This window comes from Odocoileus virginianus, chromosome 14 (assembly GCF_023699985.2).
Source record: "Odocoileus virginianus isolate 20LAN1187 ecotype Illinois chromosome 14, Ovbor_1.2, whole genome shotgun sequence".
Taxonomy (NCBI): domain Eukaryota; kingdom Metazoa; phylum Chordata; class Mammalia; order Artiodactyla; family Cervidae; genus Odocoileus; species Odocoileus virginianus.
Genome location: NC_069687.1, coordinates 57,649,666 through 57,665,506, shown reverse-complemented (window position 1 = coordinate 57,665,506; position 15,841 = coordinate 57,649,666). Strand labels below are relative to the sequence as shown.

Here is a 15,841-nt window from a genome sequence, read left to right as displayed (position 1 = left end):
TTTTAAAAGGCTCACTTTGTTGTGAGAAATTACACTATAAATTTAGAGGGTCAAGAAGAAGCAAGAAGGCTAGTTAAAGAATTTTTGGAGTGATCCAGATGGTTGTATTGAGAGTACCAGTTTAGCTTCTAGACAATAGATTTGCTGACATTTAACATGGACTATGGAAAAGAAAAGGATAATTCTAAGGTTTTGAGTTGGAGCATTTAATGTTTTAAGAATTTAACATTCTTAAAGAGATGGAAATACCAGACCACCTTACCTGCCTCCTGAGAAATCTGTGTCCAGGTCACGAAGCAACAGTTAGAATTGGACATGGAAAAATGGACTGTTTCCAAATTGGGAAAGGAGTATGTCAAGGCTGTATATTGTCACCCTGCTTATTTAACTTACATGCAGAGTACATCATGCAAAACGCTGGACTGGATGAAGCTCAAGCTGGAATCAAGAAATATCAATAACCTCAGATATGAAGATGACACCACCCTTATGGCTCAAAGCAAATAAGAACTAAAGAGCCTCTTGATGAAAGTGAAAGAGGAGAGTGAAAAAGCTGACTTAAAACTCAACATTCAAAAAACAAAGATGATGGCATCTGGTCCCATCACCTCATGGTGAATAGATGGTGAAACAATGGAAACAGTGACAGACTTTATTTTCTTGGGCTCCAAAATCACTGAAGATGGTGACTGCAACCATGAAATTAAAAGATGCTTGCTCCTTGGAAGAAAAGCTATGACCTACCTAGACAGCATATTAAAAAGCAGAGACATTACTTTACCAACAAAAGTACATCTAGTCAAAGCTATGGTTCTTCCAGTAGGCATGTATGAATTTGAGAGTTGGACCATAAAGAAAGCTGAGTGCTGAAGAATTGATGCTTTTGAACTGTGGTGTTGGAGAAAATTCTTGAGAGTCTGTTGGGCTGCAAGGAGATCCAACCAGTCAGTCCTAAAGGAAATCAGTCCTGAATATTCATTGGAAGGACTGATGCTGAAGCTGAAACCAAAACTTTGGCCACCTGATTGGAAGAACTGACTCATTGGAAACGACCCTGATGCTGGGAAAGATTGAAGGCAGGAGGAGAAGGGGATGACAGAGCATGAGATGATTGGATGGCATCACTGATTTGATGGACATGAGTTTGAGCAAGCTCCGGGAGTTGGTAATGGACAGGGAAACCTGGCGTGTTGCAGTCCATGGGGTTGCAAAGAGTCAGACTGAGTGACTGAACTGAGCAACTGAACTGATTTAATGTTTCTGAGAGTTGAGAATCCTGAATATATAACTTCAATATAAGAATCTTCAATATAACTTTTCATAGTTACATTGAAGAAGGCAGTAGAATACAAAAGCTGGTAACTTACTCAAGATAATATAGTGTAAAAGTTGAGTCCTTGCTCTGGATCTAGACTATCTGCATATGAATATTGGACCCACAAATATTCATTTACTAGATTTATGATTTAGGCACATCATTTAATCTTTCTGGTGCTAGTTTCCTCCTGTGTAATAGGACCTGCTCACTGGGCTGCTACAAGGCTTAAATGACTGCACACTTCAAAAACCCTTAGGATACTGTCCAACAGTGCTCAGTTTATGTTAACAATAACTGTTATTGATCACCTTCCTATTCTTTGTCACTACTTGGGTCTTTGAGTGCTGATATAGTCATTAAGCAAAATTCTCCTACAGCACAGAAAACACACCATCTCTATCACTCTCTTAATTGTGGCAAGTCATAGCTAGTGGATATATGATATGTGACTTAGGTCACAGTTCCTTCTAAAAGACATTACTGTAATAGTAATCTATTCTCACTTGTAGAAACAAGCTACATAGTGAACTAAATTTGAGGCTTGAGGTTCCCAAGTGTGCCATGGCATATGAATTGGTAAGCCCTCTTATACCATACTTTAGACAAGTGAATTCCTATATTGGAACTTTTTAAATAGGATAACAAAGGCAATGTTTAAGTGATATTGTGGGCCCATTAGGTCATTGTATAAATACAAAATACCATTAACCATGTGTATAGCATTTTACAGTTAACAAGGCACTTTTACACACCAGTGGAAACCAGCTTCCAAAATGGTCCTAATGATTTTTGCCTTTTGGTATTAATGCACTTGGGTAGTTTCCTCAATGAAATGGACTATTTTCTGTAACAGAATATAGCAGAAATGAATTTGTATAATGAGTGTAGATCAGAGGGATTGTTGTTTCTGCTTGTTCACTTAGATCACCTCCTCTGGGGATGTCAGCCATCGTGTTGTGAATTCATTAGGGCAGCCCTGTGGAGAGGCCTAGGTAGAGAATCGAGACCTCCTACCAACAGCCAACATCAATCTGCCAGTAAAGTGAGTTAGCTATCTTGGAGCTAGATGGTCCAGCCCCAGGTGGCACTGACTGCAGCTTTATGAGAAACACTGAGCAGAATTGCCCAGGCACACTCTTCCAGAATTCCTGATCCAGAGAAACCATGAGCTATGAAGTGATAATGTTTTTAGCCACTAGGTTTTGGGGTGCTTTATTACAAAGTAATAGACTACATGAACCAAGCACTTCCAGATGTACAAGCTGGGTTTCGAAGAGGCAGAGGAACCAGAGGTCAAATTGCCAACATTTGTTGAATCACAGAGAAAGCAAGGGAGTTCCAGAAAAACATCTACTTCTGCCCCATTGAGTACACTGAAGCCTTTGACTGTGCGGATCACAACAAACAGTGGAAAATTCTCAGAAAGAGAAGGGAGTACCAGACCACCTTACCTGTCTCCTGAGAAAGTCTATATATGGGTCAAGAAGCAACAGTTAGAACCAGACATGGAACAACTGATTGGTTCCAAACTGGGAAAGGTGTATGACAAGGCTGTATATTGTCACCTTGCTTATTTAACTTATATGCAGAGTACATCATGTGAAACACTGGGCTGGATGACTCACAAGCTGGAATCAAGATTGCTGGGAGAAACATCAACAACCTCAGATATGTAGATGATACCACTCTAACGGTAGAAAGTGAAGAGGAACTAAAGAGCCTCTTGATGAAGGTGGGAGTGAAAAAGCTGGCTTAAAACTCAACATTCAAAAAACAAAGATCATGGCATCTGGTCCCATCACTTCATGGAAAATAAAAGGGGGAAAAGTAGAAGCAGTGACAGATTTTCTTGGGCTCCAAAATCACTGGGAACGGTGACTGCAGTCATGAAATTAAAAGATGCTTGCTCGTTGGAAACAAAGTTATGACACACCTAGACAGAGTATTAAAAAGCAGAGACATCACTCTGCCAACAGAGATCTGTATAGTCAAAGCTGTGGTTTTCCCAGTAGTCATATATGGATGTGAGAGTTGGACCATAAAGAAGGATAAGCACTGAAAAATTGATGCTTTTGAATTGTGATGCTCAAGAAGACCTGAGTGTTCCTTGGACAGCAAGGAGTTCACACAAGTCTATCCAAAAGAAAATCAACCCTGAATATCCATTGGAAGGACTGCTGCTGAAGCTGAAGCTCCAATACTTTGGCCACCTAATGTGAAGAACCAACTCAATGGAAAAGACTGTGATGCTGGGAAACACTGAAGGCAAAAGGAGAAAGGGGTAACAGAAGGTGTTAGCATCACCAACTCAATGGACATGAACTTGAGCAAACTCTGGGAGATAGTGGAGGACAGAGAAGCCTGGCATGCTACATTTCATGAGGTCACAGAGTCGGACATAACTAAGGGACTGAACAACAACAGCAACAGTCAATACTCTAATTTGATCCTGCCTATCAAACTGTAAAGTACTGGAGAAAAAAACTGCAAGTTGGACAAACTAAGCAATTCGCTAATGGTTATGGATACTTAAGTGTTTAACTCCTAAATGAATATACAAGCTATTAACGCTAAACCCAAATTCCTTCTATGACACTATCCTCTTTGGGAGCTCATCCTATGACAGCAGTTCCCATGAACATTCTTTTGTCGTGCCTCTAGTCATGATTATATAAGTGATATATTTTTTCATTGGAACTTTCATGGCAGCAGCTGCAGTAAATGTGGCCCTCAGTTCCAGTACAGGGGTTTCTAACTGCTGGCCCACAGTATTATTTGAGCCACTCTTCATCTCCTGAACCTACTCTGTTTCTGAAAGAAGAAAAAACTTGCCATGAGCTTCTTTTTACTGAAATAAGAAAGCTAAGGAGAAAAAAGAGAATAGTACAGGTTTTTAAGAAATTTTTCCAAATACATTTTTTTAAATAATAAAAAAGAAATCCTGAGTCTTGTATTTCTCATGCATTACCAGAGTAGCTTATTGCTAGCACCAAATTCCTATCTTACATTTGAGTTGGGCAACATTTATAATAGGCCACAATACAGAATTTACACAAAAAGCAGATCAACTCTGAAACAGCAGAAAAAACAAAATAAGTATAAAGATTAATCCATATGTAACTGGGCAAACACAAAAATGTACTCAACAATTCTATTACTCATGAATTACCCTATTAGGGATGACTTCTTTAAAACATATTCTAGAAATCATTAAAGGTATGGAAGAGAATTTATTTCACTTTGTGAGGCTTTACTTTCACAATTATACATACCCTTGGTACAGGAAGACCCTATCAAAATTCTATTAATTGCCTTAAGGTAAATAGGTTGATTTTATGAGACTTTCAGACAATTAAGTTTGAGAAAGTTTATGATTATCAGGATTTGTATACATGATCACAATCGAAACAAAGAGATAAGCCAAAGAACAAGACTTTCTTAACCCCCCTGAAAACATAATAAATTACAATTTCTAGTCAAATGTTATTCCTATGCTATATTCATTTTGATCTCATTTTCCATTTTATACTCTGGCATTTTCTGAATACAGGTTACATATAATATTGTGTGTTAACTCCCTAGTCTTAATACCACAAAGTCAACTGTTTTACCATGGGTATATTTTTATCATTTAGAGTAGGATATGCTTGTTAATAAGCCAGTTATGTTCCAGTAACTTTGTGAATGCAAAAACACTGAGAAGTAAGAACGAATAATGGAGTTATTTTTCATGGATCCTCATTCAAGTTTAGGAAAATTACTTCCAGAAAGCTGCAATTCTGCCAAATATATTATTAAATGGAAAATGAAAGAAAAGTGAAATTACTGGAAGCCTTTGATGGTTCACTAGACATTGTGTGCTTTCAACAGTTCAACACTGTTATGCTTGATAATCAAAAGTAAATTAATAGGCTAACATTTTAAAATGTATACTTAATTAAGGTATAAAGTATATAAACAATCAGGTAAGCTTCTAGAGAAGCTGACCAAGATACATAAATTAGGAGATATAAGTGTCCATCTAAATTTTCTATACTTTATCTTTTTTTTTCTTTTTACAGAATATTTATTAAAGTTGTTTAATATACAATTTTTCATTTGTCATTCTGGAAGTCCTTTTTTAGAAAGACTCTTCTAAAAGAAGAGTCTCATTGTCTCTTCTCATTGCAGCCTCATTGTCAGTGATTATTCCGGACCTCCACGCTGAAAAGGAAGAAATAAAGCAATAAGATTAGGTGTTTCATTTACAAAAAAAATTTTTCATGGGAACTATAAAAATCTGAGACATTTTAAAGCAATGATCTTTAGGTCTTAAAACAAATTTCAGATTTTTCATAGCTTTTGGGCTCTCATATCTCATATCAATATTATAAAGAATTTCAGATCTGAAAGGGACTCAAGTTTGACCTAGGTCAATGGTCCTCGAATTTCTTGGTCCTTTAAACTATAAAAAAATTAATGAGGACCCTGGTCAGGAACTAGATCCCACATGCCACAATTTAAGAGTTTGCATGCTGGAACTAAAGAGCTCACATGCCTCAATGATCAAAGATCCAGAATGCCTACAATTAAAACAATAACAAAAAAACCAAACAGATGCAGCCAAATAAAGAATTTAAAATAACTAAATATTTAAATAAAATTATTCTTTCAAGCACATTTATTGAGGGCTCAAACATCATTTATTTCTCATAGTCCTGGCCTACCTGACCATCCCTGTCTTAGGTATGGACACACCTTGACAAGACAATTGGAAGAACATGTAAATCAGCATCTGAAACTCCAAAGCTAATAAGGTGTCTTCCACAGTATTGTGATAAAGAGCAATAACATACTTGGATAAATTCAATTTCTTCTTGAGACACAAGTTTCCTTCTGTATTTCTGAGGTAAAGTTTTTATTATCTCTGCAGTGTCTGGTGGACCCTGATGCATCAGCCAGTCTGGCAATTTACTTCCCTTAGAATGCTGCGAAATTGAGGAAGTATGAGATGGTAGTCCTGCTGATCGTAGAACTTCTGATACTGAAATTAAAAAAAACAACTTAGAAGGATTGTTCAGGGTCTTAAAATACTATTTTATTATTGAATAATCAAGTTATTCTTAAAATGATAAGTATTACAATTCCAAGAGGTAAGTCTTATAGAGTAACTTGGTTGGGTAGCTATATAGTTTCATAAGTTTGTTTTAAAGCAAATGAGGTAGTTTTAAGTCAGTGAACTATTAAATTGAGTAAGTTCATAAAATAATGAAATTTTTAGATAGTGGAGTTCAATCCACGTGGATAACTGACATTACTTAAGTTTTGCCCTATGGTAGAGATTACAGGTAGTATACAATGGAGAATAAAAAAGCTGGTAGATGGAAATGAGATTTGTTTTTTCCAAGGCTTGTTTGTCACCTATATTCTTCAAGAGTTACAACAAGTTAAAAATATCTATATAAAATTTGTTAAAATTCTCCCTGAATTAAAGGTTGAGTATCTTATAATACAGTGACAGACGAGTAAAAGAAAAACAGAACTTGTTCAGAATCTTCAATTACTTTAATGGGTAATGACTACTAAGTTCTAAGGCAATCCAAGAAATATTTACTGATTGAATGAACAGATATATGAGTGAATGAAAAAGAGAAGGTTAACAATGAGGTACCCATTATACGCCAGTCAGGATGGCTGCTATCCAAAAGTCTACAAGCAATAAATGCTGGAGAGGGTGTGGAGAAAAGGGAACCCTCTTACACTGTTGGTGGGAATGCAAACTAGTACAGCCACTATGGAGAACAGTGTGGAGATTCCTTAAAAAACTGGAAATAGAACTGCCATATGACCCAGCAATCCCACTCCTGGGCATACACACCGAGGAAACCAGATCTGAAAGAGACACGTGCACCCCAATGTTCATCGCAGCACTGTTTATAATAGCCAGGACATGGAAGCAACCTAGATGCCCAACAGCAGATGAATGGATAAGGAAGCTGTGGTACATATACACCATGGAATATTACTCAGCCATTAAAAAGAATTCATTTGAATCAGTTCTAATGAGATGGATGAAACTGGAGCCCATTATACAGAGTGAAGTAAGCCAGAAAGATAAAGAACATTACAGTATACTAACACATATATATGGGATTTAGAAAGATGGTAATGATACCCTATATGCAAAACAGAAAAAGAGACTCAGATGTATGGAACAGACTTGTGGACTCTGGGAGAAGGCGAGGGTGGGATGTTTCAGGAGAACAGCATTGAAACATGTATATTATCTAGGGTGAAACAGATCACCAGCCTTGGTTGGGTGCATGAGACAAGTGCTTGGACCTGGTGCACTGGGAAGACCCAGAGGGATCGGGTGGAGAGGGAGGTGGGAGGGGGGACTGGGATGGGGAGTACATGTAAATCCATGGCTAATTCATATCAATGTATAACAAAAACTACTGTAATGATGTAAAGTAATTAGCCTCCAACTAATAAAAAATAAAAAAAAAAATAAAAAAAAAAAATGAAAAAGAAAAAAAATAAATAAATAAAATTCCTCAAAAAAAAAAAAAAAAAAAAAACAATGAGGTACCATTACAAGCCAGTCAGGATGGCTGCTATCCAAAAGTCTACAAGCAATAAATGCTGGAGAGGGTGTGGAGAAAAGGGAACCCTCTTACACTTTTGGTGGGAATGCAAACTAGTACAGCCACTATGGAGAACAGTGTGGAGATTCCTTAAAAAACTGGAAATAGAACTGCCATATGACCCAGCAATCCCACTCCTGGGCATACACACCGAGGAAACCAGATCTGAAAGAGACACGTGCACCCCAATGTTCATCGCAGCACTGTTTATAATAGCCAGGACATGGAAGCAACCTAGATGCCCAACAGCAGATGAATGGATAAGGAAGCTGTGGTACATATACACCATGGAATATTACTCAGCCATTAAAAAGAATTCATTTGAATCAGTTCTAATGAGATGGATGAAACTGGAGCCCATTATACAGAGTGAAGTAAGCCAGAAAGATAAAGAACATTACAGTATACTAACACATATATATGGGATTTAGAAAGATGGTAATGATACCCTATATGCAAAACAGAAAAAGAGACACAGATGTACAGAACAGACTTTTGGACTCTGTGGGAGAAGGCAAGGGTGGGATGTTTCAAGAGAACAGCATCGAAACATGTATATTATCTAGGGTGAAACAGATCACCAGCCCAGGTTGGATGCATGAGACAAGTGCTCGGGCCTGGTGCACTGGGAAGACCCAGAGGGATCGGGTGGAGAGGGAGGTGGGAGGGGGGACTGGGATGGGGAATACATGTAAATCCATGGCTAATTCATTTCAATGTATAACAAAAACCACTACAATATTGCAAAGTAATTAGCCTCCAACTAATAAAAATAAATGAAAAAAAAAAAAAAAAGAAGGTTAGCTGGGAGAAAGATATAGGAATGGTGGTTATTCATCATAATCTTTGCATATATAAACATGGGAGATTCTTCTGAAGGACAGAAGAAAAGGTAGAACAAAAATTCCCATATATAAACTCAGTATCATTAAAAACCTAACATACCACTGTGACCTAGGCTACAATTGTCAACCTGATTTTAAAATGAAAAACAGTCTATAATAAAATATTCATGTATAGATCTGATTGTACATATTTTTTTAGCCTAAATAAACTGCAGCTTACCATTTGGTTTAGGATTGTCTCTTCTGTCAGGGAACCTTATTAATGGAGTATGTGGCTTGACTACCTAAAAGAAAAAAAAAAGCATGAGAAAGAAATGAAGTACTAAGAGAACCTCATTAACTACATAAGAAATAAACTACTGAATCCCACAAGCAGATACCTTTGTTAAAATAACTTAGTAGTTGACAGCAACTTTAAATTTTCTATTAAAAAAAGTACTTTTAAATTTTCCTCTTGTATTTCCCTGATGGCACACTGGACGAGAACCCACGTGCCAATGCAGGGACGCAGCTTGCTCTCTGGTCCAGGCAATTTCCACACGACGCGGAGCGGCTAAGCCTAAGCGCCAGAACTACTAAGCCTGTGCTCTAAAGCCTGCCAGCGGCAACGCCTGAAGCCCATGTGCCTAGAGCCTACGGTCCACAACAGAGATGCCGCCCAATGAGAAGCCCCGATCATAAGGAAGAGCAGCCCTGCTCGCCGCAACTAGAGAAAGCCTGCGCTGCAACGAAGACCCAGGGCAGCCACAGAGAAAGAAATTACTGTGCCTTCCCCAACAGGGACAGCCAGGCTATAAGCTACCGTTTATCTTATTTGATATTCATAATAAATTTGTGCTTTACACATCACAAAACACTGTACTGTACTGCCATATGACCTCAAAACAACCCTATACGGTGACATGGATTTCATGTTGCATGACTTCTAACTCACCCTGCTGACAGGTAAGAACTGGAAGTTTCCTTGACTTGTACTGACTATTGTTTCTGTACTATGTTTTAATACTTAGTTGTTTAGAATAGGATAAAAAGCATACTGAAAATTAGGTAATCAAACAAACTTTTTCGGACAACAAAAGTAACACATGTTCTGTATACAAAAAAACTGGTAAAAACACAGAAAAGCACAAAGAAAAAACATCATCTATAAGCTCAAAACACAATAAATAGATTTATAAGCTCATAACAAAATAAAATAGATTTAAACATCTGATAACTCGATTTATTCTTTTTCCTACACCCATAGGAATACATGTATTTAGATAACTTTTTAATAAGATATTTGAAGAGTATTAATTTTTTATCACTAAAATTCCAGATCATGCTACAGAGGAAATTAAGCAGAACTTTCAGTATGAAATCATCTGAATATATATAAAATGCTGAGACTAATAAAACAGAACCCTAAAAATAACTTCTCACTCTGTCTAGTAACTGTTGCTTTTCATAGCCAGGATTCTTGAAAGAGTGTTCTGTCCATCTTCCAGGCTGATGTTTTTCCGGATAAACTTCAAACTGGCATTTGGCACCAACAGGTCCATCAGGATCTGGCCTCTCCCTACCTCTCCAGTCTCATTCCCCACCATGGTACCATTCACCCATGTACTCTGAAGTACTTTTCATTTCCCTAACTCATCATACCATTTCCACCCTCCTTCAGCTGAGAGCTCCTGTGCTCTGCCAGGAAATCTCTCCCTGGTTCCACCCTACTTCCATGTCTTTGCTTTTACCTGACTATCTTGTAAAACAGCTCAACTGTCACTCTTCTCTTAAGAAGATTCCCCATCCCTAAATCCGATTTAAAAAGGACTCCTATGTTTCCACAGCAACCTGAGCATCTCAAGAATACTGTGTAGAGGACAGATAAATGAGCCAGTGATTGCAGGACAGCAAAGCTCCCGGAAGGGCAGAGATGGAAAATGAAGTACTTCTGCAGCAGTACTCAGTACCCAGTACATGCTCAGCAAACATCAGACAAATGAGTGAACAGACCACTCGTCAGTCAGGGTTAACTGTACAGGCATGTGAATATGTATACACACACTTAACCATGTGTACATATACCAGAGAGAAAGAATCCAGTTCAATATAGTTTTTGTACACTTAAAAGTGTAGTAATATGTCCTTATAGATCAGTTGGCTATCCTTTTATTTGTACCTTTCTAAGTCTCTTTGTTTCAGCTGTGCCTTTTATATAATATATAACATTAAATATTCATTTGTTGGCCAACCTGAGAACACTTTTAAAAGGGAAGTGAGACCACTTACATTTGTAACTCATAAATTTGGTATATTTTCTGTCATATCATTATTTAACATTCTTTGTCCTATGATCTTTTTCTTTGCTTTCATTTGTGGGGTTGGTTGGTTAGTTGTTGGTTTTTTGGTATTTAGATCTGTACTTTTGTATAATGTTTATGTTATGCTGTTACCTTTAGATAATACTCTTTTTTTTTTTTTTTTAGATAATACTCTTAATTGCCTGTTTCTGAGATACTATCTATTGGTTCACTATCACTGGAAAGAATGAAAGTAATTAACGGTAATCTCTTCTCTGCCACCCCTCCCCATCTTTTACTACCAGTTAATGAATGAATGAAAGAAGTTGCTCAGTCGTGTCCAACTCTTTGCGACCCCATGGACTGTAGCCTACTAGGCTCCTCCATCCATGGGATTTTCCAGGCAAGAGTACTGGAATGGGCTGCCACTTCCTTCTCCAGGGGATCTTCCTGACCCAGGGATCGAACCCGCATCTACTGCGTTTCAGGCAGGCGCCTTACCCTCTGAGCCACTAGGGCTCAGTTAATAACCAGAGGCAATTACAAGTTTATTCTACTTTCTGTATACTCTTCCTCTTATTCCTTCATTTAAAAAGTCTTGTTATGTAAAGTAATTAGCCTCCAACTAATAAAAATAAATGAAAAAAAAAGATTAATATATTGAAAAAAAAAGTCTTATTAGATAGATACTGTCAGAGCAAATATTACCAACAAGTCTTTCTCCCTTATCTGCACTATCTAGCCTTAATTCCACAGTTAAATACACTCAGTGATTATATCCAGTTCCTGTGTTAAAACAGCTACAAGTACAACTAAGTATTCCTTAGTTGTCTGATGCTCATTCCCTGGGAGAGCTAGTAGGAAGAGCTTTGGGGGCACAGTATTCCCTGAGTTACTAAAGGTTTAGAAGAGTTTGTGGCCTTTATACTTGAAGGTCAGTGCAGCTAGATAAAGCTTAGGTTTACATTTTCTTTCCTTAACTACCTTAAATATGCTATCCACATGTTTTCCTTGAAGAAGTTTGTTGTTGAAAACTTTGATAACTTAGTAAGTGCTTAGTCTTGTTGCTTGGATCACCAAATAATTCTTTTCTTTAAAAGTCAATGATTTTACTAGAATATACCCATTAGTCAACATACTAGGTCAAATCTCTCAACTACAAGGTATAACTTTAAGTCTCTTTCTGTATCAGGAAAGTTCTACTAAATTATAGGTATTGAGACTTGGTCAACTGTACTCTCACTTTTTCAGAGACTTATTATACAAAAGTTGCATCATCTTGTCTTTATCTACTTCTATGACATTCTCTGAATCCCCTTAATCTTTTTTCATTATCTTTGATTTTGGGGGGAAACTTATTTTATAAAGGAATCCACTTCTACGATTCATGAAGCCCAGGGTAAGTTAAAAGTGACGCGTTCTGGAGGAAACGACACTGTACTCTGGACCTTCTGGTTAGAACTAGTGTCTTCTCTCTACCTCAACTGAAAACCCAGCCTCATGCTGCCTCAATCCCTGCCCTACGATTCTTGGAAGATGCCAAAGTCAACTATGTTAGAGGCTTTTTCAGAGGAGAAGACAACTCTTGCCTTCTCAGAAGACCATCTCTCTACTTCCTTTGCTTTATGAGGCAGATAGCAACTCCAAACCACGGACAGGTTGGGACCTGCGCAGGCCTCAATTGTTATCTGCGTTTTGTTTTTTTAATCCTTTTGCTCCTTTCCTCTACTATTTCCTTTAGGAAAACTTCTAAGTTGCCCATTGACCTTTGTGTTCTTTCCAGTTTAGTGTCTATTCCTGAAAGGCTCTTTTCTTCTATTCTTAACTCTTTACTGAGTTCAGAGCTGTACCATCCCTAAAACCTTAACCTAAAATCCAAACTCAACTACAACCTTTTAACTCTCTTCTTTGTTATTTCCCACTATCAGTTTCAGCCAGCCTTTCATTTCCTATCTCTCCCTTTTCTCCCAGTCAAGTGGTTCCATCTTGACTTTACTTCCTTTCCCATCTAGCCTAGACCCACAGTCCACTGAGCAACCTCTTAGCACTCTCAACTGCCTTGCTGTAAATCTCAAACCCTGAATTAACCCAACTACCTACCTTCTCCCCCTGTGTCTTATAGTTAAATGATTTCCTACATGATTATCTCCTCTCTACTACTGCATCATCTCAAACATATCAAATATATATTGCTTGACATTCAGCAGGCATTTATAACTTACTCTTCTAAAATTATTTTAAAATACCCTGCGTCCAGCCGAATTCCTCTACTTAATGATGATACCATGCTTTGTGAATTCCTATCAGTTTGTGCCAGTCTGCTGAAATACTACTCTCTCTTCAAGATACTGACCAACAAGTTCTAAGCTCTGTGGAGGCACCATGTATTGTCCTGTTGGCCCTGTGGTCCCAGCCCTGAGTATAGGCCTGGCACAGAAGTACCCAACACATTTTGCTAACATTAACATGTTGTCAGCATGTACTGCTTTGTTTTATGAATGTGAATATAAGTCTTTGCAGCTCTGTTAGAAGCAGACAGGCCATTCCTTATTCTGTATCTCACAGCATCTTTTTTGTTGCATGTATTAATAGTTCTTTATTATTGCTGTGTGCTGTTCCATTTTAACAAGTCTACTACACTTTATATTGCTAATGGATATTTGGATATTTTCTGGTTTAGGTGTTATTATGAATAAAGCAACTATGAACATTTTTATCTTGTTTTTTAAATAGGTATATGCACTCATTTCTCCTGGGTATAAACCTATGAGTAAGACTGCTGGGACATAGGGTAGTTATGTCTAACTAGTAGTAAAGGCCCACAAAACAGTTTTCCAAAGTGGCTGTACCTTTTTATATTCCTACCAGCAATGGATGAGAGTTTCAGGTGCTCTGTGTTCTCATAACCACTTGTCAGTCTCAGTCTTTTTAATAATTTTTGGTGGTTTCCTGGTTTTAATTTGCATTTCCCTGGCAAGTAATGGTGTTGGAACATCTTTTCACTGGCTTAGTGCTCATTCAAATATCTTGCTTCGTGCATTATCAAGTTTTTTTACCCATTTAAAAAACTGGGCTATATATTACTGATACATATAATTATCTATTAAGGATACTGGTCCTTTGTTCAGTGTTTGCCTATCCTCACAAAGTCTTTAATTAAGGCTTAATAATAACCCACTGAATGTACAAGTGAGGATCATTTGTTGCAATGGGAGCAAAGACTGGGATCTAAGATTATATTTCAGAGCGAAATAACTTTAAGAAAAAGTCTTTCAAGAGATGTACTTGTGAAAAGGGAAATGCATATCTCATATCAAAGTTAAAAGTTAATTGTACTACACTGCAACTTGAGTTGGAAAAAAACTCGAGTAAAACAACCACAAAAGTGGAGGTTGTCGCCCTTTATAGACCAAGTTTAATTTTCCTACTTAAGCTAAAGACCACAGTTGGAGAAACAAAAACAAAAGCTGTCAGTAGTTAGTAGCTGATGAGTGGATTGATAAAGTCCCTCTAGCGCCAATCTAAACCAGGGAAAAAACATAACAGAAAAACTTAAATATATCTTTTTTCCATTCTCCCCCATCAGGCCTATAACCAGACTCTGGTTGGTGGAGGAGAGTATCCGGCGAGGACGCAGCCCGCGAGGCCAGTTCTCTGGCCATTCCTAAGACCTTGAAGGGACACTGGGTCAGAGCGAAGGGTCGCTTCCTTTCACTGCCCTACCGCCTTCCTTCCGATTGGCCGATTCGCGACAAACCTAGACAACACCGGTCGCTGATTGGCCAGGATATTGCCAGGCAGCCAAGCCTGCAGCCTGCTAAGAGGATCTCTAAGAGGTCTCGGTGGAGGGCAGTCCAGGGACTTTGCAACAGCTAAGTGCCTACCTGCAGAGATGCACTCCCTCGGCCTGGCTCGAATCGTCAGCTCCGTCCCAGGCTTCACTGCCCGTCCCAACAAGCGCAAGGTCCAATTCTCACATACACCTGGGGAAGCAGCTGCTGGCCCCTACACAGGGCCGCGGTCACCGCGTAGCCTCCACCACCGCCTTTCCTCCCCAGCGCGGGTGTTACAGTCAGCACCTTCCCTACCGTCCATGGCACAGAAAGGCGACCGAGTCTCCTTACCTGAACGACCCTGCTGGCAGACGCCATCTTGCTGCCCATCATGACCCCCGAGAAGGGGCAGCTTCCGGGGCGCTCGAGAGCCGCGGTTATAACAAGCGTCCCGCGCGGCTGGGGGCGGGCCCTTCCTTTGACGTCACGGAGGAGGAGCTGGCCCTCAGGCTGGACCCTCCTCCACTGTGGAGCTAGCCCCACCCCCTTGTGCCTGACACCGCCCCGCCTCTCTTCCCGACGGGGAGCTGACCCACGTGTTTCCCGTTGTTTTCGTTTTGCAGGTGAAGATTTGTGATGTTGGATTTATTTTGTTCATCAGCCTGTGAGTGACCTAGGACGATTTCTTCTCCGGATAGACAGTTTTTAATTTCAGCGTAGTCCAAAATGTAATATGAAACCAAATAAGTAATATAAATTCTTTTGGCTACCTAAAATGAACAATCTTGTTAAAATTTGGGAGTAAGAAGCAAACTCAGAAAGTGGTGGCCAATTCTGACTCTGTAGGTTCTATGGGTCTCATATTCCTTTGCTTTTTATTTATTTATTTTTCTTTTTTTGGACCCTCCCTTCCCACCCTTATCCTGGCCCACTAGGTCGTCACCTCCTTTGCTTTTTAGAAATTTGTTAATTTTTTTTTTTTACTGAAGTAGTTTTACAA

General features: G+C 38.7%; 1 protein-coding gene across 1 annotated transcript; it reads right to left on the bottom strand.

Annotated features, from left to right (window-relative positions):
• Nucleotides 1-4,528: 4,528 nt before the first annotated feature.
• On the bottom strand, nt 4,529-15,328 carry KGD4 (alpha-ketoglutarate dehydrogenase subunit 4). Its single transcript, XM_020889991.2, has 4 exons — nt 15,193-15,328; nt 9,010-9,073; nt 6,154-6,341; nt 4,529-5,521 (listed from the first exon to the last, which is right to left on the bottom strand). The coding sequence occupies exons 1-4, from the start codon at nt 15,232-15,234 to the stop codon at nt 5,504-5,506; spliced, it is 312 nt and encodes a 103-aa protein (XP_020745650.2). The 5' UTR covers nt 15,235-15,328; the 3' UTR covers nt 4,529-5,503.
• Nucleotides 15,329-15,841: the final 513 nt, after the last annotated feature.

What these genes read in the sequence shown, in the direction of transcription:
- KGD4 (XM_020889991.2), bottom strand. Translation starts at nt 15,234, where the DNA reads ATGATGGGCAGCAAGATGGCGTCTGCCAGCAGGGTCGTTCAG. An exon ending in CTGCCAGCAGGGTCGTTCAG is followed by an intron (nt 9,074 to 15,192) that starts GTAAGGAGACTC and finishes TTTTTCTTTTAG; the next exon opens with GTAGTCAAGCCACATACTCC. An exon ending in AGACAATCCTAAACCAAATG is followed by an intron (nt 6,342 to 9,009) that starts GTAAGCTGCAGT and finishes TTTTAATTTCAG; the next exon opens with TATCAGAAGTTCTACGATCA.